The sequence below is a fragment of the Microplitis demolitor genome, chromosome 1, assembly GCF_026212275.2.
Source record: "Microplitis demolitor isolate Queensland-Clemson2020A chromosome 1, iyMicDemo2.1a, whole genome shotgun sequence".
Classification (NCBI taxonomy): domain Eukaryota; kingdom Metazoa; phylum Arthropoda; class Insecta; order Hymenoptera; family Braconidae; genus Microplitis; species Microplitis demolitor.
In genome coordinates, this window is record NC_068545.1 from 4,649,476 (window position 1) to 4,673,888 (window position 24,413).

The 24,413-nt window shown below is 25.3% G+C and overlaps 3 protein-coding genes and 1 pseudogene across 5 annotated transcripts; 3 read left to right on the top strand and 1 right to left on the bottom strand.

Annotated features, from left to right (window-relative positions):
- The first annotated feature begins 107 nt into the window (after positions 1 to 107).
- On the top strand, positions 108 to 4,378 carry LOC103574989 (glutathione synthetase). Of its 3 annotated transcripts, XM_008554570.3 has the most exons (10): positions 108 to 379; positions 447 to 599; positions 1,003 to 1,259; positions 1,609 to 1,792; positions 2,094 to 2,169; positions 2,235 to 2,405; positions 2,496 to 2,734; positions 2,795 to 3,053; positions 3,124 to 3,398; positions 4,083 to 4,378. In XM_008554570.3, exons 3-10 carry the CDS (start codon positions 1,160 to 1,162, stop codon positions 4,207 to 4,209), a joined length of 1,431 nt encoding a protein of 476 aa, XP_008552792.1. In that variant the 5' UTR covers positions 108 to 379; positions 447 to 599; positions 1,003 to 1,159; the 3' UTR covers positions 4,210 to 4,378. The 3 variants fall into 3 exon arrangements, with proteins under 3 accessions (XP_008552792.1, XP_014300474.1, XP_053594128.1); XM_014444988.2 differs by lacking the exons at positions 108 to 379; positions 447 to 599 and adding an exon at positions 610 to 829; XM_053738153.1 differs by lacking the exons at positions 108 to 379; positions 447 to 599 and having other exon boundaries at positions 610 to 1,259.
- Positions 4,379 to 4,438: 60 nt separating this feature from the next.
- LOC103574988 (zinc finger and SCAN domain-containing protein 5B) lies at positions 4,439 to 12,573 on the top strand. Its single transcript, XM_008554568.3, has 5 exons — positions 4,439 to 5,473; positions 9,596 to 9,676; positions 9,792 to 10,171; positions 10,235 to 10,389; positions 12,297 to 12,573. Exons 2-5 carry the CDS (start codon positions 9,619 to 9,621, stop codon positions 12,451 to 12,453), a joined length of 750 nt encoding a protein of 249 aa, XP_008552790.1. The 5' UTR covers positions 4,439 to 5,473; positions 9,596 to 9,618; the 3' UTR covers positions 12,454 to 12,573.
- On the bottom strand, positions 5,010 to 6,365 carry LOC106694237 (cytochrome P450 4c3-like; annotated as a pseudogene).
- A 217-nt stretch (positions 12,574 to 12,790) lies between the features above and the next one.
- LOC103574987 (ATP-dependent RNA helicase me31b) lies at positions 12,791 to 23,822 on the top strand. Its single transcript, XM_008554566.3, has 7 exons — positions 12,791 to 13,467; positions 14,228 to 14,401; positions 15,197 to 15,403; positions 15,522 to 15,693; positions 15,779 to 15,929; positions 17,118 to 17,484; positions 18,554 to 23,822. The coding sequence occupies exons 2-7, from the start codon at positions 14,261 to 14,263 to the stop codon at positions 18,848 to 18,850; spliced, it is 1,335 nt and encodes a 444-aa protein (XP_008552788.1). The 5' UTR covers positions 12,791 to 13,467; positions 14,228 to 14,260; the 3' UTR covers positions 18,851 to 23,822.
- The last annotated feature ends 591 nt before the right edge of the window (positions 23,823 to 24,413 follow it).

The window sequence follows — 24,413 nt, forward strand, 5'->3', positions numbered from 1 at the left end:
TGAGCGTGCAAGTGACAAACAAGTGTAAATTTTCGAATGAGTGAATTTAGCAGACATGAGACAATTTATAAATTTTAAATAAATTGATGAAATTAAGAAATTTAAAAAAATGAGTGTACTTATTTTTCAATTATCTCAGTACGCATATTTTTATTTTTATTCTACTTACATTTTATTACATATATTCCGAAACCAAAAAATTTTTTTGATTTTTGAGTGAAACTATGGAGAGTAGAGGTACCTCTACCCTTCATATGTCAGACAATGACGTTAAGTTGATTGAAAGTTCCACTCCAAATTGATGACAAGTTTTTCTGTCAAATTACATACATTCAGATGACGGCAGTTGATGTGCATCATTGTATCAACTTGCACGCAGGTATTATTTAGTAAAAGGCTTGCCAGAAACTTGTTAATAAAAGTTAACCAAAAATGTTTCACTGCAGAACTTGCTGAGCAATTATATTTAAAATGTGGCTAATCAGGGTATATTCAAAGTGTGGCTAGCAAGGAAAACATAATTACGACAGTCAATACTTATTCGACAGATGAACACAAAGGAGACTTCAGATACCTACACACTTTTGTTCTAACTATGTGTAAAGAACTATATAAACATGAGACAAATTTTAAATTACAAATAAACGAATTGAACAATTAAAAATATAAAAATATGATAAATTCCCATACTGATTTTCAAATTCTATGAATGCATATTTTTTAAATTTAATTCCATTTAAATTTAATTCACTCATTTATAAATATTCAAAACATTGACAATTGTCAGCTATATTGTATATTCACACTCATAACCTTGTGGCGGGCAATTGTACGATCGTTTTTTTTTGTTTTTGTTTATAATTATCATGTGATAAAGAGTTATTAATTTACTCGTCGTATTATTTTCCATTTATATATATAGATATATACATCTATGTATATTAATAATCTGCTGATTGTGTTATTTTTTATAATTTATAGATTTCGTATCATATTTTATAGGTAACAAGTGTTGCTTTTCTTATTATTAAATATAAAGTTCCAGTAGATGACATTTGCAATTTTATTATTTACATTCAAACGCCCAACGTCTCTACGTACAATTGATACCAATATTTGAATATTTAATTGCTTTATATAAATTAAATTTTATTTAATAATGAAACCATCGAATATTAAACTGTGCGTTGACGTGCCATTGGAAAATAAAAAACTTGAAGAAATAGTTGATGTTGCCAAAGATTTTGCTCTTATAAATGGTAAATAATAATAAAATATGTTTTTTATTTAAGATATTCATTGTTTTGTTGAAATTATTTATGATTATGAAATTAGTAGATAATTAACAATTTTGGGTTTTTTTTTTTACAACAAATCAGTTGCAAAAAAAAAAAAACTAAAAATATGCACATGTAGGAAAATATAAAAGCTATAGGTGCAATTTTTGAAGTATGTTCCATAAAAAGTCCACTTAAAATCCGATCAAATCCTATTGAAGTAAATTGGATTTTTCAACCACAGAAATTTGTTTTTAAAAAAAAATTCAAAAATTTTGACGTCGGTGAACTTCAGCTTCATAATTATTTTTAATATATATATTTTTTTCAGGCATTTCGTTGCATTCAAATGCGTGTTTTGATCGTAATTGTGTAAGAATATCTAAATTCACGCTAATACCTACAAGTTTTCCAAGAGATGAATTTAATAAAGCAAAAAACATACAAGTGACGATAAATAAATTGATGCACAAAGTTGCTTATGATGATGAATTTCTTACTAAAACTTTACAAAGGTATTTTATTATAACAAAAATAATAATAATAATAATAATAATAATAATAATAATAATAATAATAATAATAATAATAATAATATGAGTGTGAATGTAGCAGACATCAGACAAATGTAAATCTATAATTAAATAGAGTAAATAATTTAAAAAATATTATTTAGTTTTTATAATTTTTTTTTCTTCTAATTGATTAATACATCAAAAAATAAAAAAATTCTTAATTGTCTGTTACCTTCAAAATCATATATTATCAATTATCTTCAACAAATAAATAAAATGAATATTTATTTTTTAATTGCAGTACAATTGAAGCTGATGATTTTACAATGGAATTATTTAAGCTGTATAAAATAATTTATAATACAGGATATGCGCAGGTAACATTTATTCAATCATTAATAAAATAATAATAATAATAATATTAATTTGAAAAAATATACAGAACAATAGTTTGGGATTATTTAGATCGGATTATTTATTGAATGGTGATTTAAATATTAAACAAATCGAATGTAATACTATTTCATCAAGTTTCGCCGGATTAGCACCAGTTGTTTCTAAATTACATAAATATATACTATCACAATTAGGGCATGCAGATAAAATTAAAAATGTAAGTCATAATAAATTACAAAATTTAATTTTACTATCAATTATTAATGAATAATTATTAATAAATTAATTTATTTAATAATTATGGCAGATACCCGACAATAATTCAGCCGCGGGATTTGCCAGCGGATTAACTGAGGCTTGGAAAATTTACAACAATAAAGAATCTGTGATATTATTTGTTGTGGAGGAAATAACATATAATATATGTGATCAGCGAGTTATTGAGCATGCAATTCATGATATTAATCCTCAAATAAAAGTTATTAGACGTACTTTCAATCAATTAATAAATCAGGCACAGCTAAGAGCAAACAAAGAATTATTTGTGTAAGTTAATCAATAATTTAATTAATTAACGTTTTATTTTTATTATTAATTTTATTTTAGAGAAGATTATTTAGTGGCAGTTGTTTATTACCGCACGGGTTACGAGTCATCAGCTTATACATCACAAGAAGTCTGGAAAGTCCGTTTACTTATGGAACGCTCGCGTGCTATCAAATGCCCATCAATACAGTATCATTTGGCAGGAACTAAAAAAGTTCAACAAGCTCTCGCGCAACCTGATGCACTGAAACGTTTTCTGAGTGAAAATGAAATTATACTCGTGCGTCAAGTATTTGCAGGCCTCTATTCATTAGACTTCGTAAGTATTTATTTATTTGATTGTTTAAAAGCAATTACTGTTGTAATTTAATTTTAAATTTTAAATTAAGGATGAAAATGGAGATCGAGCAGCAGAAATGGCAATACTGCATCCGGAAAAATATGTTATGAAACCACAGCGTGAAGGTGGTGGTAACAATATCTATGGGTTGGATGTTAAAACGACTTTAGAGTCTATTAAAAATTCTAAAGTACGCACTGGATATATTTTGATGGAGTATATTGATGCACCACGTCAGAAAAATTATCTTTTGGGCCCTAACAATGAAGACATTTGTCTACAAGAACTTATTTCTGAGTTAGGAATTTATGGAATAATAATTGGGTATTGCATTCTATACTATTTTATAAATACTAAAATTTGTAAATTTAAGATCTTGTATAAGTTTTGAACTCAAGACGGACAGAGTATATAAATGTACAATTTTCGAACCTAGAGATAGTTGTCATGGCAACGGTTGCTATGGAGACTTGTCATGGCCGTGGTTGCTATGATGACAGTTTCCATAGCAACGGTTGTTATAGAGACTGTTGTCATGACAACGGTTGCTATGGAGACTAATATCATAGCAACGGTTGCTATGGGGATGGTTGGTCATGTTAGCAGCTAATAGGAACAATAGGCATCCATGATGAATATTTTTAATAATTACCTTTTCATAAAAGGAGCGTAGAAGGTAGTTATCAAAATATTACAAGAGGCAAAAAATATTGAGCCCGCAAAAGCCTTCTAATTTATATGAAAAAATATTTTCTTTGAGACATAATAAAGTTTATCTCGTCCTTTTTTGAACATCTTCATGATTTCTTAAAGTTGTCTCTGTGTTACTCGAGTGATAACTTTCGTTTTTTTTTTTATTTTTTTATTTTATTAGCGGGAAGTTAAAAAAAAATAATTTATACAAATCTACCATTTTTATTTAAAAAATTTTTTAAAGTTTAAAAAATTTTTTTTTTTTTTACTCTGGTTAATTAATTTATTCAGAATTTATTTATTATCTAATTACAGAGATCAGAATAATATAAAATTAAATAAAGAAGTGGGTCATGTATTACGAACAAAACCATTTGGTGAAGATGAAGGTGGTATTATTGCTGGTGCTGGTGGACTTGATAGCCCTTATCTTGTTGAGTAAAATATGTAATTATTTATTTACAAATTGTTGTTAATATCATTATTGCCATAATGGCAATCAACTAAAAATAGCTTTATATGATTGCACGTTTTTTTAAACAAGGGTTGAAGCAATACTTGAAATTTTTATATTTTATTAACAATCAAATAAAAGAAATAATAATATTTTATCATGCGGAAATTTTTTATCTCCGTTTAATTTTTATGATTTATTTATTTAAATAATTATGTTTATAATTAACAGCTGTTTCTATTAAATATAAATTTATTTAAGTATTAAAACTCCGGACCAGAGTGAATGCGGATTTAAATAAAATTCGCATCACTCCGAAATTACTTCCCCATGGAAAAAACCCTATTCACTCCCCATGCAGTGTTTTTATTTAAAAGAAAAATCTAGAGAAAATCCACGACTTGTTACCATCTAAAAAAATCCATAGAGAATCTATAGAAAGACCAGGACTTGTCACTGTCTAAAAAAATCTAACTCCGGAACACGAAATAACGGAATAAATTCGTATTAAAATGAAATCCATATTCGTATTCACTCCCGATTTTTTACAGTGTATAAATTTTAATATTATTTAAAATAAACTCTACTTGAAAAAAATATTAATTATCTTCTATAATTCATTAAAAAGTTTTATTATACCACAAACTTACTTGTATTTCTGAAAAATTAGCAAGCATGTATATTACAAAGGAATTAACTGTCGCGGTTGTATCATTACCACCAAACATTATGGTATTAACTCCTTCGCGAAGTTCTTCATTCGTTAATTCACTTCCTTGGTTTGATAATTAAATTAGTAAATCAAGAAAAGCTTTTCTTTGTACTCGGGAAGTATCTTCAGGGTTATTTTCATAATTTATTTCTTTTGAATACTGCTGACGCTTTTGCTTTATGACATCATTTGTCTGTTTATGTAAATACTTAATATACTTGTCTTAGTCTCGTGAAAATTTTGTTAAATTAAAAATGATGTCTGGGTACAGCCATACTATTTCCTTTTCTCTAGATTTAAATTACAGTCATTTAATTTACACAAAATAAATCTTATTATAAATTTGTGTGTACGTACTTTTGCAAAGCTTCTAAGTAACTTGTATCTTTTGTTGTTTGCGCGTTCGTAGTAGGTCCCATGGCTGTTTCTAAAAATATTAAAGTACTTTTTAATTAATTAATTGAAGCACAAATTTAATTTGTTTTTCTTTCTTTTAAAAAAATAATTACCACAAATTATATTGAGAGTACAAAGAGATATGTAAGTAAATGTATCAAATTAATTTTTATTCAGTTCGACTTCCATTACTTTTACCTGGTGCTGTAAATAATCCTGTTCCCAACCAAGGACGAACAAACCTGAACATTTCATCCTTCTCAATGGTTTTTGGACTATGAAAAACTATCTTAAATTTAAACAATAATTAATTACAGAACACATTATTCCAAACTCTAATGAAGACAAATTATCTGCATAAAAATTTTATTTTCTTACTACCCACTATAATGATTTATTACTTTCAGTTGCATTAAGTACTGCAATTCATCACTGTATCTTTGTAATATTTGTTAATTTAAATATTAAATTTTATAAATTAATCACCTTCAGTTGCTCGGGATCAAATAAAACAACACATAATTTATGTCCAAGTCAAGCCCGCACCAGTGACGATGGATAATTATCTAATAATCACATAACTTTATTAACAATATCCTCGGCTTCACCAAAAAAATAATGAGCATTTCCGATAATTGGTATTGTCAATGGTCCTGGTATTTTATTACCAGCTCTATATAAATCTAATCTTCCATAATTATATATCGCTAATTTTTTTAGCGCAAATATAAGTATTGATATTGATAATAACAGTACCATTGATTCCATAATTAATTTTTAGATAACGTTGCAATTAGAGATAGTTATAATTGTTCTTTTATTTATGATACTGACTCTATAGAATTTTAATTACCGGGTTTTTAATTTGCTTCGTACTTTTTTTAAATTACTGTACACTTTTCATTAAATTCTAGAGTAAAAAAATTACTTGTTAATTAATTGAAAAAATATTTAATGAGGAAGTGTGACTTCTTCGGCGGTTAAATGGCCATTGGAAGAATTACCAAGTCCCCTTATAAATAAATATACTTTAAAACGTATGGGTGAGACGAATCTTGATATATTTTCGTAAAAATACAATACATACTAGAGTATTTTTTAAAAAAGTTCTTGTTCCTTTGACGTAATTTTTGAATAATTCCTAAAAAAAAAAAAAAAAAAAAAAAAAAATTGAATATTAATGGCGGGAAGCAATTTTTTTTTAAACACGTTTTTTGTGTATCGTAAAATAATAAATTGCAAAAACAAAAAAAAAATTCCAATCTGAGGAATTTATAATTTTACTATGGAAATTTTGATCGATTCTATAAATAATTAAAGAGATTATAGTAATGGTAAAATGTAATTATTCTGTCTCAATACTTCGTGATTTGCGTTAATACAAGCTCGCTTACCTACTCTCGTTAATCAATATATATTTCGACGCATAATTAACAAAATTTTCCCACGTGTATTATTTTACTATTAATATTTATGTATATATCATATTATATTTATATTGGTATTTGTATATATAAATAAATTAGCATAACTTTAAACATATTTATTGTTTTATAATTTCGTCGAATTATTTATATCATTATTTTTTTTTAAACTCCGGAACTCCGAGTAAGAGTGAATTCGGATTAAAATAAAATTCGTATTCACTCCCAATTTTTTACAGTGAATTATTACTTCAAGTCAATATTTTAAATCATATCTTTTAAAAACTTGTTCGTTTAAAAAACAACTGACTCTTACCGCCTTCTCATCATAAACTTTTTTAGATTTTTTTGCAACCTTCTTTTGACTTTATTATCACAGCATTCATCTTATGATTATTTTACTATTCGCAAAACTTAAAAAAAAAAAAGTTTTAGTCCACCATAATTCGCTTCTTGTATTTTCAAAAGTTGTGAATAAATTTATCATTGTTTTGCATTCTAAAGTTTTAAACTTTTTTTATGCACATGTAATTTTTCTACACAAAGAGAATTTTAAAATTGGGTTGGCTGTTTATTTTAAATTTAAATTACGAGTAAACTAAATATTTACAATTATTAGCAATAATCCAATCCGTATGTATGCAAGAGTTTAGTTGCTTTTTTCAACAACCAAAGTTACTTTTCATTAGACAAATTGACCTGGAATAATTTTATAAAGCCCAGACTCGACGATCACATTATAAAATTTATTAAAATTAAATATGTACTTATTTTCTCATTAAAAGTTTAAAATTATACTGTCTAGACTCGGCTGTGTCAATATATTTTTTAAATATTCTCCTCAAATAACTTATAAAAAATAGAATAAAATGTTCTCTTCACTCAACAAATAGAAAATTTATTATTATTTTATCGATCTGTGAATTATTCTTATAAAAAAAAAAACTTTTGAATTAATGTCATGAAAGTATTTATGAATTTTTTTTACACTAAATTTTATAGTATTAAAAATCAAAAAATTATAACAATAAATAGTCGAAAATATTAACAAAATTTATTCAATTCGATTCTTTTAACTTACAAGAAACCATTACTTATCACAGCTAGATTCAAAAACTTTTTTTTTTGTAAATAATTTTAAAAAGATTAATATTTTAAATTTAATAAAATTACCAAAGCTTACATTAAAAATATTATAAATATTAATAATTACATCGAGTGAACCATTAATAAAATATAAGCTTGCGTAAAATTGTTTTCGTGCTGTAAAAGCGTAATAAATTAATCACAAAATCTTAAGAATTATTATTATTATTCTATAATTAATAATTTTATCCAACGTAAAACCCGAATAAATTATTATTTGGTGCATATATATGAAAAAACCTTTCAGTGAAGGAAATTGTTTGAGATATTAATGTATAAGAAGCATTGACTTGATCTCTTAACTTCCATTAGCAATTTAATTCACATATTTACTTGATTCACCTTTTGCTCGTTTAAGAAATCCAGTGTCTGATTAATCAATTTTCGTTCAAGGAAAATTAATTAATTAACTTTTTATTCAATAGCTTTTAATATATATATTATTAAGGGAATAAGGAAAATTTTGTTCTGGTCATATCTATATGATAAAATAAGTTAATGTTATTAAATTTGGTATCGTTAGAAAGGTCTTGACTTGAATTTGTGCCTTTTCATGGTTTGAACTTTTTTTTATTGCCAAGTATCGAGATAAATCAATTAATCTATAATTCGAATTACATTTAAATTACGCGGGAAAAAAGGTCGTATTTATTTTCTTCAAATAAATTAATATTTTAATTATTCTGTCACTGAATACCACAGAATATATATAACTATTATATATATAATTAAGAGGAAATAAAAAAATTTAGTCTACGCCGTCTTCTATAATAAAAATTTCAAAAATTGAATTTGGTTTCAGTGAAAAAAATGTAGAAGATTAATAAAAAAAATTTGACCGTGTAAATTTTTTTTCCACAATCCCATGATTATACAATCATTGAAATCAACAAGTTTGCGAGTTAATGATGAGATTTATCTTATTAAATTTCAATGGTAACAAAAATAAACAGAAGATTCTAGAGTTTATTTTCTAGTATAGATTTTAATAAGCAGTTAAATTCAAAAAATTTTTTATAAATTTTGTAGAAATACTCGGTCACGTGACTGACTCGCTCGTATTTTCATACAATATTTGAATTTCTGCAATTAAAAAATTTGTAATTTACATTTAATAGTTTAGTAATAATCATTAATTAATTTTAATTAAAATAATTTTCTTAATTAATTACAAAACCAAAAAAAGTACGAAATTAAAAAAAATTTTCATTATTAAAATTTTAAATTTACAAAAAAATTAAGCCAAAAAAAAAATATATAAATTATTGTGATCCTGAAGTTAGCAGATTAATAATAATTTTGAATTTTTTTTCAACTAATCAGAGGCAAAAAAAAAATCTAAAAATATGCACATGTAGAAAATTTTAAAAACTACTGGTGGAATTTTGTGAAATTTTTTTATTTTTATAATTAATCATTTTTAAATAAATTCAAAAACTATTAAATGTCTGCTAAAGTCAGTATCATAAATTATCAAGATGATCTACATATATATATAGTACATATATATGACGTAAAATTTAAAAAAATTAAAAGAAAACAAATGAGTGCAGAAAATCCTGTCTACAGAGTGTCGCCCAGTGATTTAACTCGACAAAGCTTGTCACCAAAAAATAATTATACTCATATTGAAAATAATTAATAAATGCCTTTATAACTATAATTTTTTTTATAATTAAATAAATTATTCTCTTAGATATATCCAATAATATCAATAATATGCCACGGTGTTTAATGAAATCAATAGTAAGATATCGTCAAGAAAATAATTATGAAGGTAAGATCTACAGTGATTTTAATTAACGAGCTACTATTTAAACTTACATACAATCGACATTTTTTAAATAAATTTATTTAATATTTTATCTTCCATATATTTATTATACTGACAGATAAATTATCAAGAGTAGCTCCAGCAGGAATTCCAAATAAAAAAAAGAAAGTTAAAGAAACCAAAAAAAATAATATTAATTACTCATCCTTGCCTATTATGACGAGATATTTTTTTAATAAAAATAATTCATTAAGAGATCAAGTACCTCTAGGATTACGATTGAATTTTGTGGATACTGATAATAATACCTGTTGCTCAGCTGATAATATTACGGATTTAAATATTAAAAATAATAATTATTGTAGTTTGTACAACAATAATTACGGAGAAATTAAATTGGTGGATAATTACGTCAGAAATAATATTGTTGATAATATTTTCAATGATAGTAATAAATTAGATGTTGCTGTGTCTAGCAAAGAGCTACAAATTGACGAGGTAATTTTTTTTTTTAATTTATTTAGTAACTATATATTTATATATACTTTTTATGGTTTATAGAATGAACAAAATGGTAAAAAAAATAAAACATTGCATTATTGTCCTTATTGTCACAAAAGTTTTGACCGTCCTTGGGTTTTGAAAGGACATTTGAGACTTCATACGGGAGAGAGACCTTTTGAGTGTCCGGTTTGTCAAAAATCATTTGCTGACAGGTATATTTTTTATTTATCATATGAATAATAAATTATATATATTTTTAGCAGTCAACTGAACGTCAAAATGTATCAGAAAAGCATATAAATTTTTTTTTTGAAAAAGCCTCCTTAAAAAATATCTGGGATATATCTTGGCTAAATTGAATGTATGTCTCATATATGTGATATACATTCAGATTAGCCTGGATATATACTTTTTTCGTATGGGTTTCACAAAAAAAGCTTAATTTTTTAAACTGATCTTAAAACAATGAGACTTTATTTTTATACTTATATTTATAGATAAAATATCAAGTAAAAAAAAAGTATGTCAGTAAAATATTAGTCGTCATTCCCATTAATTTTTCATTAAAAAAACAATTTACGAGATTTGAAATTACTAAAGTAATAAAAAAATCCACTTAGTCAGTAAAAAAAAAAATGCAGATAATTGTCTACCTACATATTATTTTATTAATAAAATATATAAAACGGTGGCAGGGGTATTTTACGAGTTGATATATTTTTTGAGAATATCATTTTTTTAAATTAAATAATTTTAATCACGTCATTACGTAAAGAAAATGTTTCATAGATTTTAATGAGATTATTTTCAGAAGTCTTAAATAATTATTAAATTATTTCGTAGATATTTAAATTCTAAAATTTAATTGCAATGATTTTAGTAAAATATCTTTTCTTTATATTATTCATATTAATTTTCAAGAAATCTTATTGGTAGATAAATGGAATTGATAAAACTATCATTTATATGCAATTAAACAAACTGAATTATTTGTTAGAGTACAAGTTTATTGAATAGAGTGTAGATAATAAAATAAATAGAATCGAATAACGTTAATTACTATTCTATTAGTATAATTATATTAAGTACTATGCAATTTCCTTTATTCTGAGATATTCAGGGCTTTAATTATCTAACCTATTTGAAAAAATTTTTTCTATCTTTTTAAAGTTATGCAAAAATTCATTTAATCTTTTTTTGTACGTGTTTAAAAAATTAGAGGAGATTTTGCTTATTTTTCAGTTAATCTTTATTTTTAAAATTATGCAAAGTTTAAATTTAGCATTTTTTTAAACTTATGTTTTTAATAAAATTGATAATTATTATCTTGAAGTTACAAACTGTCTCCTAATCAAATGTTCACCATATTGAGTTTTTGTAAAAAGTTTTTATTTACATGTAAGAAAATTAAATTAATTATTCAATTTGTCAAATCTTAAATTTTAAATATTTATTTTTATTAAAAATTTTGTACAAAGTTTTAAGAAACAAATGATATAAAGCATATATGTAATACTCCTAGTATTACATATATGATATAATGACATTTCATTAATTTTTGTGACACTGAAGTTAGCCAACGTCTAATAAATTTTAGACTTTTTTTTAAAACAATAAATTATAAAAAAAAATTACACTTATAGTTTTTTTAATTTTCCACATGTGCATATTTTTAGTTTTTCTTTTTTTGTTTTTTATTCGTTGAAAAAAAAAAAAAATAAGAAAATTACTAAATGTCTGCTAACTTCAGGATCATTAATTCTTAGTAAGAATTCGAGAACTTACTTTTCTGATTCTGAAGTTTACAGGCAATCAACAATTCTGAGTTTTTTTTTTTCAACAAATCATTTACAAAAAAAAAAAAAAAAAAAAAAAAAAAAAAAACTAAAAATATGCACATGTAGAAAATTAAAAAAGTTTCAAGTGCAATTTTTTAAATATTTTTTTTTTTCTATAATTTATCGTTTTTAAATAAATTCAAAAATTACTAGACCTCAGCTAACTTCAGTATCACTTTTAAAATACTTTTGTATTATCATGTCTGCTACGTTCACACTCATATTCTTACTCATTTATTCATTTATCAATAAATATAATAATAATCACTAATTATTTATAGATCTAATTTAAGAGCACATCAAAGAACAAGAAATCATCACGAATGGCAATGGAAGTGTCAAAATTGTTTCAAAGCATTTTCACAACGTCGTTATTTAGATCGTCATTGTCCCGAAGCCTGTCGTAAATATCGATTATCTCAAAAGCGCGGCGACTAATAAATCGATAAAATAAATAAAATCATTGTTAAAATAAAATTTAAAATTATTTACATTGTACTCAAATTGTAAATTACTATTTGTCTCAATGAAATGTATAAATATTTACTTATTACAAAATTACTGTACATTTTATTTAAAAAAAAAAATCTACCATGTTAACAAAAATAATTATTTAAATATTCCCGCCTTTTTAAAAATCCCGCGCAAGTGCTCAGTTTAAAATTTCTAACCCAATGAAAATTCAAAAGAATAAATAAATTAACAGAATTAAAAACTCCCCTTGACGTTTCAATAACGCGAGCATGTGCATCGATTTATGGTGCGCGCCATCTTTAACCGCTATAAAAAAAGATAAAAAAAAACGGTTACTGTTATAATAGTGTTTTTATTCTTTAATAAAAGATACCAAGTGTGTTATCCACCAAGTAAATTATCGTCCGCATTTAGCGCAGTGCGTTAGTTGCCGATTAAATAAATAAAATAATTTAAACTTCAAGTTTTACTGATATTTCATTTGAATTTAAAACAAAAACAACAAACAATAAATAAATAAATATAAATTTATAAAATAAATAACAAGTTTATTAACAAAGAAAGTTTAAAAATTAATTTTAGCTCTATAATTTATAAATATATATAATTACAACAAATATGAATATTATTTTTTAAAAAAAGTATAAAATAAGTGGACGCGTAGAGACGCTCGAGAACATTTTTGTGAGAGAGAGTGAGAAGGCGCGAGTTTTAACTGGAGGTTAAGAGAGAAAGAATTATTGTCGGAAGGGAGAACAAGGAGTAATATTGTATATATATTATATATATATACATATATATAACACATAACGTTAGTTGAAACGTATGAGCAGTTGTTGGTGTGTCTCTCTCGTAGCGCATACGGCTAAAGATCGAAACTTGACATTGGGTCTAGACGGCCATTTTGGCATTTTGTGTTCACCATTCAAGTGATACGCTTCGATATAAAATATACAATCTCTGGCCATCCTTTTCACGGTAAATTATTTTGTCTTTACCTTTTGTTATTATTATTTATTTAAATCTTATCTTATTTGTTTTATTTTACGTTATATTATTTAACAAAACAAATATTTATTTATAACTTTTTTATACTCAGACCAAAGTACAAGGAATTTAGGTTGAGGTTTTGTCGCTTCCATTTTTCTTTTTAGGCTTTACCGGTTCAATATCTCATATTTTTTATTAGTCAACTATTTTAATTAACTTTTAAGGCATTACTTTCTTTTACTATTTTATTAGAAATTAATTCTTTTGTTTTTTAACTTCAGTCCGGATGATTTTTTTTTTTTTTGTATGAAAAGTTGATGGGATTGACGAGTTTGAAAATTTAACGGTATCGTAAACTAATTAATTTTATTGTTTAATTTATAATTATTTTAATATTTGAATTTAACGAAGCTAAAAATAAAAAAGAAAATTAGAAAAGGATATTGATCTAAAGTATTTAGAAAAGAAGAAAAAAATTCTTAGGTAGTCGAGTTAATCCGACAATTGTTTGGGGATTAGTGTAATAATACGAAAAAATGATGATCTCATTTTGTTTTTGCTTTATTTAGTTTCAAAGTTATCTATTGTACATCAATTAGTGTTTAATATTCTTTTTCTTTAACTTTATTTTCTTTATTTTAATTGTTTCGAAGAATTTTCTATTTACTTTTCGTAAGGTTTATTAATATTAACTATTTATTTAAGAGTATGAAGTAAAAGAGTTTGATGATTGAATTTTTGATTCTAGTTTAAGAAAATACAGTAAAACTGCGTTATCGAAATGATGACCGAAACGCATATTAATTCCAATCACATGTTGAATTCGGGCTTGGGCTCTAAGTCAGAGCTCGAAAAAATGGACGATGTTGGCTGGAAATCCAAACTGAGAATTCCACCGCGAGATAAGCGAATTAAAACAAGTGTAAGTTTTTTATTTATTATCATTATTATTATTACTCAAAAAAAAAAGTCTTATTTGTTGACATTGACTTTGAAAGACATCAAGTTATTTGTTATAATTACTATAAATAATTTATCACGAATAGTTTCCTAGCAACGGAATTATTAAAAACATTTTAACAAATTTTAATTATTTGTATGGTGGCCACATTTATAGAAAATCTGTAAATGTCAGGGAATTATAAATGTACTAGAAAAGTCTGGGAATTTCGTCATGAAGCGGGAAAAATTTTTACTTTTATTTTGACTGAAAAAACGATAAATTTTTTTTTCTGTCAAAACTGTTCAAAAAAAACTGTTCATTTAATAAATAAAAAAAACCTATGAACATTGACAAATAATAAAATAAAGTTTCATTTAACGACAATGATTGATTATTTATTGAACTGACTTATGGCATTTTATTTTGAATTAAATAAATATTTCCAATGATTTAATATTAGTACATATGCTCAGGAAATTTTTAAATTATATGACTGGAATACATGGGAAAGTCAGGGAATTTCAGTTTCAAACTGTGATCACCATGATTGATATGTTAAATTAATCAATTTATCTCAAGCCTCTAAAGACAAAATTAAAGATATACTTATCCATATGCGAATCAAAATTTTAATTATAAAAGAAATTGTTTAATTAAGATGTCAAAATTTTGTCGTAGTTAATTATTTAATTAATTATATGCCGTAATTTCTACAAAATCCCTAGTTTTTTTCCATACAGTTGTTGATTAATTATAATATGCTTTTGTCAACAGGATGTTACAAACACACGTGGAAATGAATTTGAGGAGTTTTGTTTAAAACGTGAACTATTGATGGGAATATTTGAGAAAGGATGGGAAAAACCATCTCCTATTCAAGAAGCTAGTATTCCAATTGCATTGTCCGGCAAAGACATTTTAGCGCGTGCTAAAAACGGTACAGGAAAAACTGGAGCATATTCTATTCCTGTCTTGGAACAGGTAATTAATATTAATTATCAGTACATTTCCATATTGAAAATATTTATTGTTAATTTATTTATAATTGAAATGTCGTTGAATAATGATCATTAACTAATAAATAATAAATGGATTTTAGGTTGACCCACGAAAAGACGTAATTCAAGCTTTAGTGATAGTGCCTACTCGAGAGTTGGCATTACAGACATCTCAAATTTGTATTGAACTTGCTAAACATATGGATGTTAAAGTTATGGTAACTACTGGTGGAACAAACCTACGTGATGATATTATGAGGATTTATCAAAAAGGTTTCATTCATTTTTTATCAACTTTTATTTATTAATTATCATCATTAATATTTTTTTTACTTATTTTTATTCTTTGTATTTACAGTTCATGTAATCATCGCCACACCGGGAAGAATTCTCGACTTAATGGACAAAAATGTCGCAACCATGGATCACTGCAGAATTTTAGTACTAGATGAGGCTGACAAACTTCTCTCACAAGATTTCAAAGGAATGTTGGATCACGTAATTTCCAGGTAATATTTTTTTTTTTATTTTATTATTGTCTAGATCTGGGTAAATTTATAAACAGAAATTTTTATTAAGCTCGAAATTTGAAATTTCATTCCGCAATATATTACTGTACTAGAGCTCAGTTTAAAAATATATTTGTATGATCATCTTATACATATGATATATATAATTCTACTTATAATATATATTTGTACTCGTTCATTTAAAACAATAATAATTACTTGGTATAATTTTCTGAGGTAAAAAAAAAAAAAATAATAACGAAGTTCAAATCTCATAAGTTGCAATTAAATCAAACACTCGTTTAAGTGTATATATGTGTGTATATATACATATGTTTTTTCTTTCCTTATATCTTTTTTTTTATTATGAATGTGAATTTAGCCGACAACAAGCGGCAATTTTTAAAATTTTGAGTAAATAAATAAAATCTAAGTGGATTAGAAAAATGAAAATGCGTATTCAGATCAACAAAAATCACGCGCATTTCTTTAAATTCCATTATTTAAATTTATTTAAAATTTTTGAATTGTCTAATATCTTCTGAATTCACACTTTTTCATTATAAATTGCTGAATATTTTCAAATAAATAAATTTCTCGATAATTGAGAACTATTAAGGAGGCTAGTAGTTGAGATAAAATAAATATTTGTCCCGATTTGAGAGAAAAAAAAAGTAATTTTTAGTGACCGATTTAGTAAATACTTTAAATAAAATTTTGTATGAAATAATGACGAAAGAATTTTATTTACTCATTGATAAAGACAAGAAAAAAGAAACAAACACTAAATAATCTTTAAGTATTTTATTATTTAATAGTCAGTATTTTTTTTTTCTTTTTTTGTATGTACGGTTACTTGTTTGGAACACAACAAAAAAACATTTAAATAAAAATATATCTTAAATAAATACCTAATATGACGTTGAATAACGACTATTATTATTAATTAACATGATTTCAAATTTTGATGTATCTGAAGATCGGAACGTTGTCTTATTTTCAATGAATGCTTTAATTTTTTTTTTTAAATTTATTAATACAATTTTGATAGGCTTATGACAGTCGATAGTCATTGTATATTTTTAAAAAGTGTGTGGGGGAGGGAAGTACTCTCTGAGAATGGCCTCGACTATATAATTATTGTAAATAAAATAAATGTTTAATCGATGAAATTTATTTGTTGAATAGATTGCCAAAGGAACGACAAATATTGCTGTATTCAGCTACGTTCCCACTGACCGTTAAGCAATTTATGGAAAAACACTTGAGAGATCCATACGAGATAAATTTGATGGAGGAGTTGACGCTAAAAGGTGTTACACAATACTATGCATTTGTACAAGAGCGACAAAAGGTCCATTGTCTCAACACACTGTTTTCGAAGTTACAAATAAATCAGAGTATTATATTCTGCAACTCGACGCAACGTGTTGAGCTGTTAGCTAAAAAAATAACAGATTTGGGATACTGTTGCTACTACATACATGCCAAAATGGCTCAAGCACACAGAAATCGCGTTTTCCATGATTTCCGCGCCGGTCTTTGCCGAAACTTGGTACGTTACTTTTTATATATTGTTATATACTTTTATCTTTATAGTGAAAAATTTACATAAATCATAACTATCAAAGTTACTGAGTAAAATATACAATGTAATTACCTTCAGAATAAACACCGCAGTGTTCATTTGTCAAAGCAGGAAATAAAACCTGTAAAACAAAGGATTTGTTCCCATGTTGCACGGGCGTTACTCGTGTAAATAAAAATCAGTTGGTAAAATCTTGAGCACGAACTTGAAACTTTGAGACAGGAATTTTAATTTAAACTTAGAAAAAATAATGTCTATAAATCTTAAGTCGAGTTGTTACTTTTCTTAAAGTTTTATTTACTTTTTTCAAGCATCAAATTTCATCGGATAGAAATATTTTATATTACTCAGTCGACTTTAACTACTAGTTTAAATATTTTCTCAAATGACGACTTTAGATTTTAAATTACTTAATTTAAATTGATAATCTATTATAAAATATTTTTAATACATCATATTTTAAAATATTTAGTTTCACAAATAATTATTTATCAATAATTATTTTTTTAGTTGAAATTGTTTTATAAAAACAATAAAAAACGCATTGAACAGTAAAGTGAGTGACTAATGGTACTGAGCGGATATAGGGGCTTTTACTTTACAACAAATTATCGTTTTTTAATCGTTTGTAAACTTTTTTTGACGCTCCATTAAGTACTAGGGTTCATATTTTATTTTATTGCAAAAGGAATTCAGAAAAAACTGATTTAAAACTATTTTTGAATGTTTTTTGTTTTAACATACTTCAATAATATCGGGATATTTATTGATTTTTCTCCTGAATTTTTAAAATTTTTTAAACGTCACCACTTTTTCAAAAATTTTTTTTACACAGACTTATTACATCTTTCGGTTATTTTATCCGCGGGTATTTTTTCACGCAGCCGAGGAATTTGAATTATTGTAAAAAATTTTTATAATTTATCACATGTAACTTAAACACGAATTTAATGTAAATTTTTCTCTTAGCATATTAAAATAAAAATCACAGTGTTATAATTTATGAATATATATATATATATTTTTTTTATTTTAGGTGAGCAGTGATTTATTCACACGTGGTATCGACGTACAAGCAGTAAATGTCGTGATAAACTTTGATTTTCCAAAAATGGCCGAGACGTATTTACATCGTATCGGTAGATCTGGTCGATTCGGTCATCTAGGTATTGCCATAAATCTAATAACTTACGAAGATCGTTTTAATCTTCATCGTATTGAACAAGAACTTGGTACCGAAATAAAACCAATTCCCAAGGTGATAGATCCTAGTTTATACGTAGCACGACCTGAGGACAATACTAGTTTGGATGAAGGTAATGTGTCCAAGTAGTTTCTTCAATTAAAAGTAATATTAATGAATATAAATGATAATAATTAAACAACAACAATAAAAACAACAACAAATGGAGAAACAAGTGATTTGTGACTCGTACTACACGTGGCATATCCATTATTAACTTCGAACACATCGATATGAGCGTATAAATAATCAAGGTAGTGAATTATTATTTTAAAATAATATAAATAGATGGAAAAGAAAATGAATAATAATTGAAAGAATCGTTACTTAAGTCTTGGGGTGCGCGTCAGTGTCGATAAGAATTTAAATAATGGGAACAGCAAGTGCTTTTGAGGATAAACTTAATAGATACACAAAAGACTTTTGAATAAACGGGGAAAAATATAAAATTATAAATTCATCGTAACAAAATATTATAAAAGTAAATGAATAAATGTGTTACTTGTACATAAAATTTATTGCCGAGCATTGGTAAAAAAAAAACGAAAAGAAGTTGGGAAAAAAAAGTATATGAAAATTTATTATTTATATTTTTTCGCTCGGTTTATAATTAAAACTAATGATAAAAAAAAAGTAAATTTTTAAAAAAACTCAGTGACTGAAGAAGTGAACGTCAGTGTGCAAGTGCGAGTCATTTTTCTTTGTAAATAGATATTACTTATAAGTGTAAATAATTAATTATAATTAGCTCAGAGTCAAGCCATTATCAAGTGCACAATGCGTAGAAGGAAAAAAAATAATTTAAAATAATTTTTATTATTAATTATCTAAATAATTAATAATTTAAAAATATTCATTAACATTAACATATATAAATAAATATATATACATTGAAAAAAAGTAACAAATCATACACACTAAAGTAAACGTTAAACACACACGTGAATTTAGTCCGTCATTGCATTTTATCGTAAATGTAAATACAGCATGAGATATATCATTTTATTAGTAAAAAAAAAAAAAAAAAAACAAAAAAAAAAAATTTTGATACGAAAGGCCTCATACTTTCAATATTCCTTCTACTTTTTTTTTTGTTACTTGAAATTTAATAAAAAAGTAAAGTCTAATTAAAATCCATAAGCCGAAATAAAAATAATAAATCAACGGCTTGATATATATACATATATATGTGTATATATATGTAATAAATTTAACAGTCTTCATTCTACATTTAGTTTATGTTTTAAAATGTTTATTATTTTTTTTTTCTAGCTCACTGAAGCTTTAAAATATGAGAGTGAATGTAGCGTAGCAGACATGAGACAAATTTAAAACTATAAATAAATATAGTAAATAATTAAAAAACGAAATTTGGAAAAAATGCACTTATTAATTTGTAAATTTTTTAAATGTGCATTTTTTAAAAAATTTATTTTATTAATTATTTACTCTAATTATTGATAGTTTTAAATTTGTCTGATGTCTGCTACACTCACTCATTAAATTATAGAATATATTTATATATACATAATTCATAATATCAATTTTTTTTATTTTTTACTCATAAAAAATAAAATCAGTAATTTACAAAATGTGTGCAAAGAATTAAAAATATAAAATGTATAGGTTGATTGTGGCTTGATTTTGTAATCTCAGTACTGTCATAAAAGCAACTCTGAACTTCTAATCACAAATATTCAAAATGTAATTAATTACAAAAAAAAAATTTCAAATCCGTGAATAATTTTTGTTTATAAAAATTAATTTTTTTCCTTTTTTTTTTTTTTTTTGTAAAAATATAAGATTTTTTTGTTTATTTTATAATACTGTGATTGAGAATCAGAGATTGTATAAATTGACTAGTTTTATACAATTATTTTTATAATTATTTGGCTAATGGGTTACGTGAGACACAGGGATCGTAAAATAATAAAATTTAATTATAGATAATCGCGAGTATTTACGACAGAAATAAATTTAAAAAAAAAAAAAAAGTTAATTTTGATTAAATTAAATTAACGAAATTACGGTATCGAAATAAATATTTTTATCCGTAGTAAATATATAATACATAAAATTTATCTCAACGGTGCTGGTGCTGGAAATAAATTATATGAAAAAAAATGATAATCATTGTCTGCGAAAATGTCGGAGCGAAATGATAAAATACAAATTTTTAACAAGATAAATTTTTTTTACCCCACGATCTCGCGTGTCCATGAATCACATTAAAATATTTCTTTTTTTCTCAAACGTTAAAAGTATCGCAAGAAATCCAAACGGGATAATCCGTTGCATTGTAAAATAGTAATAAATAATAATAACGATAAATAAATATAATAACAATTATAATGAAATGTGTATTAAGTCTGGTGACGTGTCAAGACAGACTTTAACCATTTATTTGTATATGTACTAATATAGCGGGCCAACAAAACGAATTAGCTTCGCGATAGAAGCGCGCGCGGTTTTTCAGTCGTGATATAAACTACAAATAAATAAAATTTAAAAAGTACACAACAATAATTATGAGAAACGGTTTAATCTTGCAACGAAAATAAAAATATATTTTATTTTTATTTACCATACGTTTTTTTTTCTTTTTCTTTTGCTAAAATTTATAATTGCCAATTAAAAGATTAAATAAATAAATTATTATAATTAAAAATCGATGACCTTGTCTCACGCCCACGGGTCAATTAGCAATCGACAATCAATGATGATACGAGTTAAGCGTGCCTCGTATCAACATTGCAATCAAGTCATCTAAAATATCGTATTGCTTTTAAATGAAAATATCCATTTAAATAAAATAAACTGTTTCTTTAAAACAAAAAAGAAAATTTCAAATTTTTCAACTAAAACTTAAAGTTTTAAATAACAAAAATCTTTTTCAACGTATGAAAGTATGATCTCAGAGTGTGTTGTGTGAATCTGTGTAAAAAAATAAAACAAAAAAAAATAACAAAAAAAAATATAACGAAAAAAAATTGTACATTAAATTTCGTTGCTGCTACACCAGAGATTAAGATGAAAAAAACAACAACAAACAAAACAGTCATCAATTCTGTTATCGATAACTTGTTTCAATTTTACAAGCAAAAGTATTTACGGTTGCAGTAATTTGACTTTAGTCTTGTTAACAAAGAATTTAAATCACTCCGCTAATTCACGTCGTCATTGCCAAGTGAAAAAAATTGTGATTGTTACGGATGCGACTAGTGGGTAGTGATTCGTTATAAAAAATTTAAACAACCGATTAAAATAAAAAGTAAAGTAATATAATTACTGTTAATTAAATTAATATCGATTACAATTGATGACTAATTAATAAATGTGTGAATAACTTTTTTCATTGTAAATTTCGAGTGATTGAAACGCGTGTATGTTGGTCTTTTTATTAATTATAAATAACGTCTATTAAGTTGGTTTGTAAAACATTTAAACAGAAACAATAATTGTAATTTTAAACTGCGATATTGTAATTTAATTGAAGCAAAGGCTACAAGAGATTTGTAAACATCCGATTGTTTTCTATGAAAAAAAAGAGAAAGAAAAAAAATGGTTTAAAATATTTAAAAAATGAAATTAAATCAGTGCCTTGTTATGGAGGCGGTGATTTAATTTACTGATAATTAAAATTAATTAATTAAGAAGATTTAAGAGTATGAAAATATGGAGAAAAGAGAACAAATAACATCGGTGATGCGGATTAAAAGTTTAATAATTGTAACAAGAATAAATGTCGGGATAAAATAGTTAACGATTAAATTCCCAAAGACTTTTTGCCCGCATTTGTGTTCTCTTGAGTGCACTTGACGTAATAAAACTAAGAGGAATTATATGCAGGTACGTAAGTGCACGACAAAAGACGTAGTAAGATCGTAAAAGCAATGAAGGTTTAGGAGAAGAGAGGAAGAGAGAGAGAAAGATAGAGCTTGTTGAAAGAGATTACTGGCGCATTGAATGGTAGTGAGTTAAACGACCGGAGAGAATATTCGTTCACTCAAGCACAAGAGAGAGAATTACTCAATTAATATCATTGAGATTTAACTTTGTTATTTTCGCGCATGCTCCTGCGTTTCCCGGTTTTTTTTAAATATTTAAATATGTTTGGGACAGGATTTTTGCCTTAATTTTGAAATGTTTATTATTACGGCGAAAATATTGGTCTTGGAAAAAAAAAGAAACAATAGTTGTAGGAAATTTAATTTTACAAAAAAAATGTCTCTTATGATTTTTTTATACGACCAATATTTTCATCGCGATTCCCAAATTAAGATTCATAATGAATGATTCAAATTTTTGTTAATCATCAAAATCTTAATTTTGAAATTGCAGGGAAAATATTGACCGTACAAAAAAGTTCTTTGAACAAAAGTTGTAGGAAATGTAATTTTGAACAACTTTTATTCCAAAATTTTTTTCATACGACCAATATTTCCGCCGCAGTATCAAAAATTTGACACCATCAACTATTAATTATTTTTAAATCAAAGCAAAAATCTTGACTCTTGATCTCTATTGATCTTAATTATTTGCGAGCCCGCCAAGCCCACTTTGACTAAACATAAAAGCTTGACATTTTTTTTTTTTATTCAAATAAAATATAATTAAAATCCGTTTAGATATTTTTTGATCGGCAAACGCAGGCGAAAAACATTAAAACTTAAAAAAATTCTCTTGGTTCATAAAGTGGAGTTATATATATACATACATATTTATATATGTATGCATATATATATAAATTTTTTTTTTTTTTGTTTAAAAAACGTTTACTCGCGAGGTGAGTTAACGTCAGAGCGAAAGTTAAAACATCATCGATAAAATTTGAAATTGCATTGAATTAAAAATGACGACCCTGGTAATAATAATAAATAAAATAACATATGGGTCTTAGTGTACGAGTATAATAATAATAATAGTAAAAAAAAATTTGAAGGAAATAATAGTGGGTAAAAATTTCAAGGGAAATGTTAGCAAGTGTGCGTCAATTGCGCTCTGTTAACATTGTCGTTGAGATTTGTGAGTTGAGATGAGAGATGAAAGAGAGGAGGGTTAAGAGATGAGAAAAATATAAAAAATATATTTAAAAAAAAAAAAAAAAAAAAAAAAAAATAATATGAGCGAAGAAGGAAATGTATAAGATAAAAAAAGGCGAGCTACATTGGGGCGTCGTCAACATGCTGGAATCGATTCCCCTGCTATCGTAGTTATAACTTGTGAATATTAAAAAGTAAAGACTAACAATTTGAAATTATCTATTACAATTTGTTAAATTTTTTTCATTTTTTATTTTGCGGTTGCACAACACGTACTGCGATAACACGGGAGTCGGGATTGTTTTTTTTTAATAAATTAAAAAATAAAAAAAAATGTAAAATGATAAAAAATACTTAAAAAAAATGTAAGAATGAGGAAGAGAAAGAGAGTGATAAAAATAGAAAGTCGCCGTAAATATCAGAGAGTAAAAAAAAGTTTTGTGATTCAAAGCGAGAGGGTGGCGAGCAAGTTTAAATAAAAAATATCTGGGGGAATGAAAAATAATTCTCAACAATTTTTTTGTATTTTGTCGAGTCGATTTATTATTTCTTTTACTTTATTTTATTATTTATTATTTTTTTTCTTTTCTTTCGTCGAGATATATTTGAAA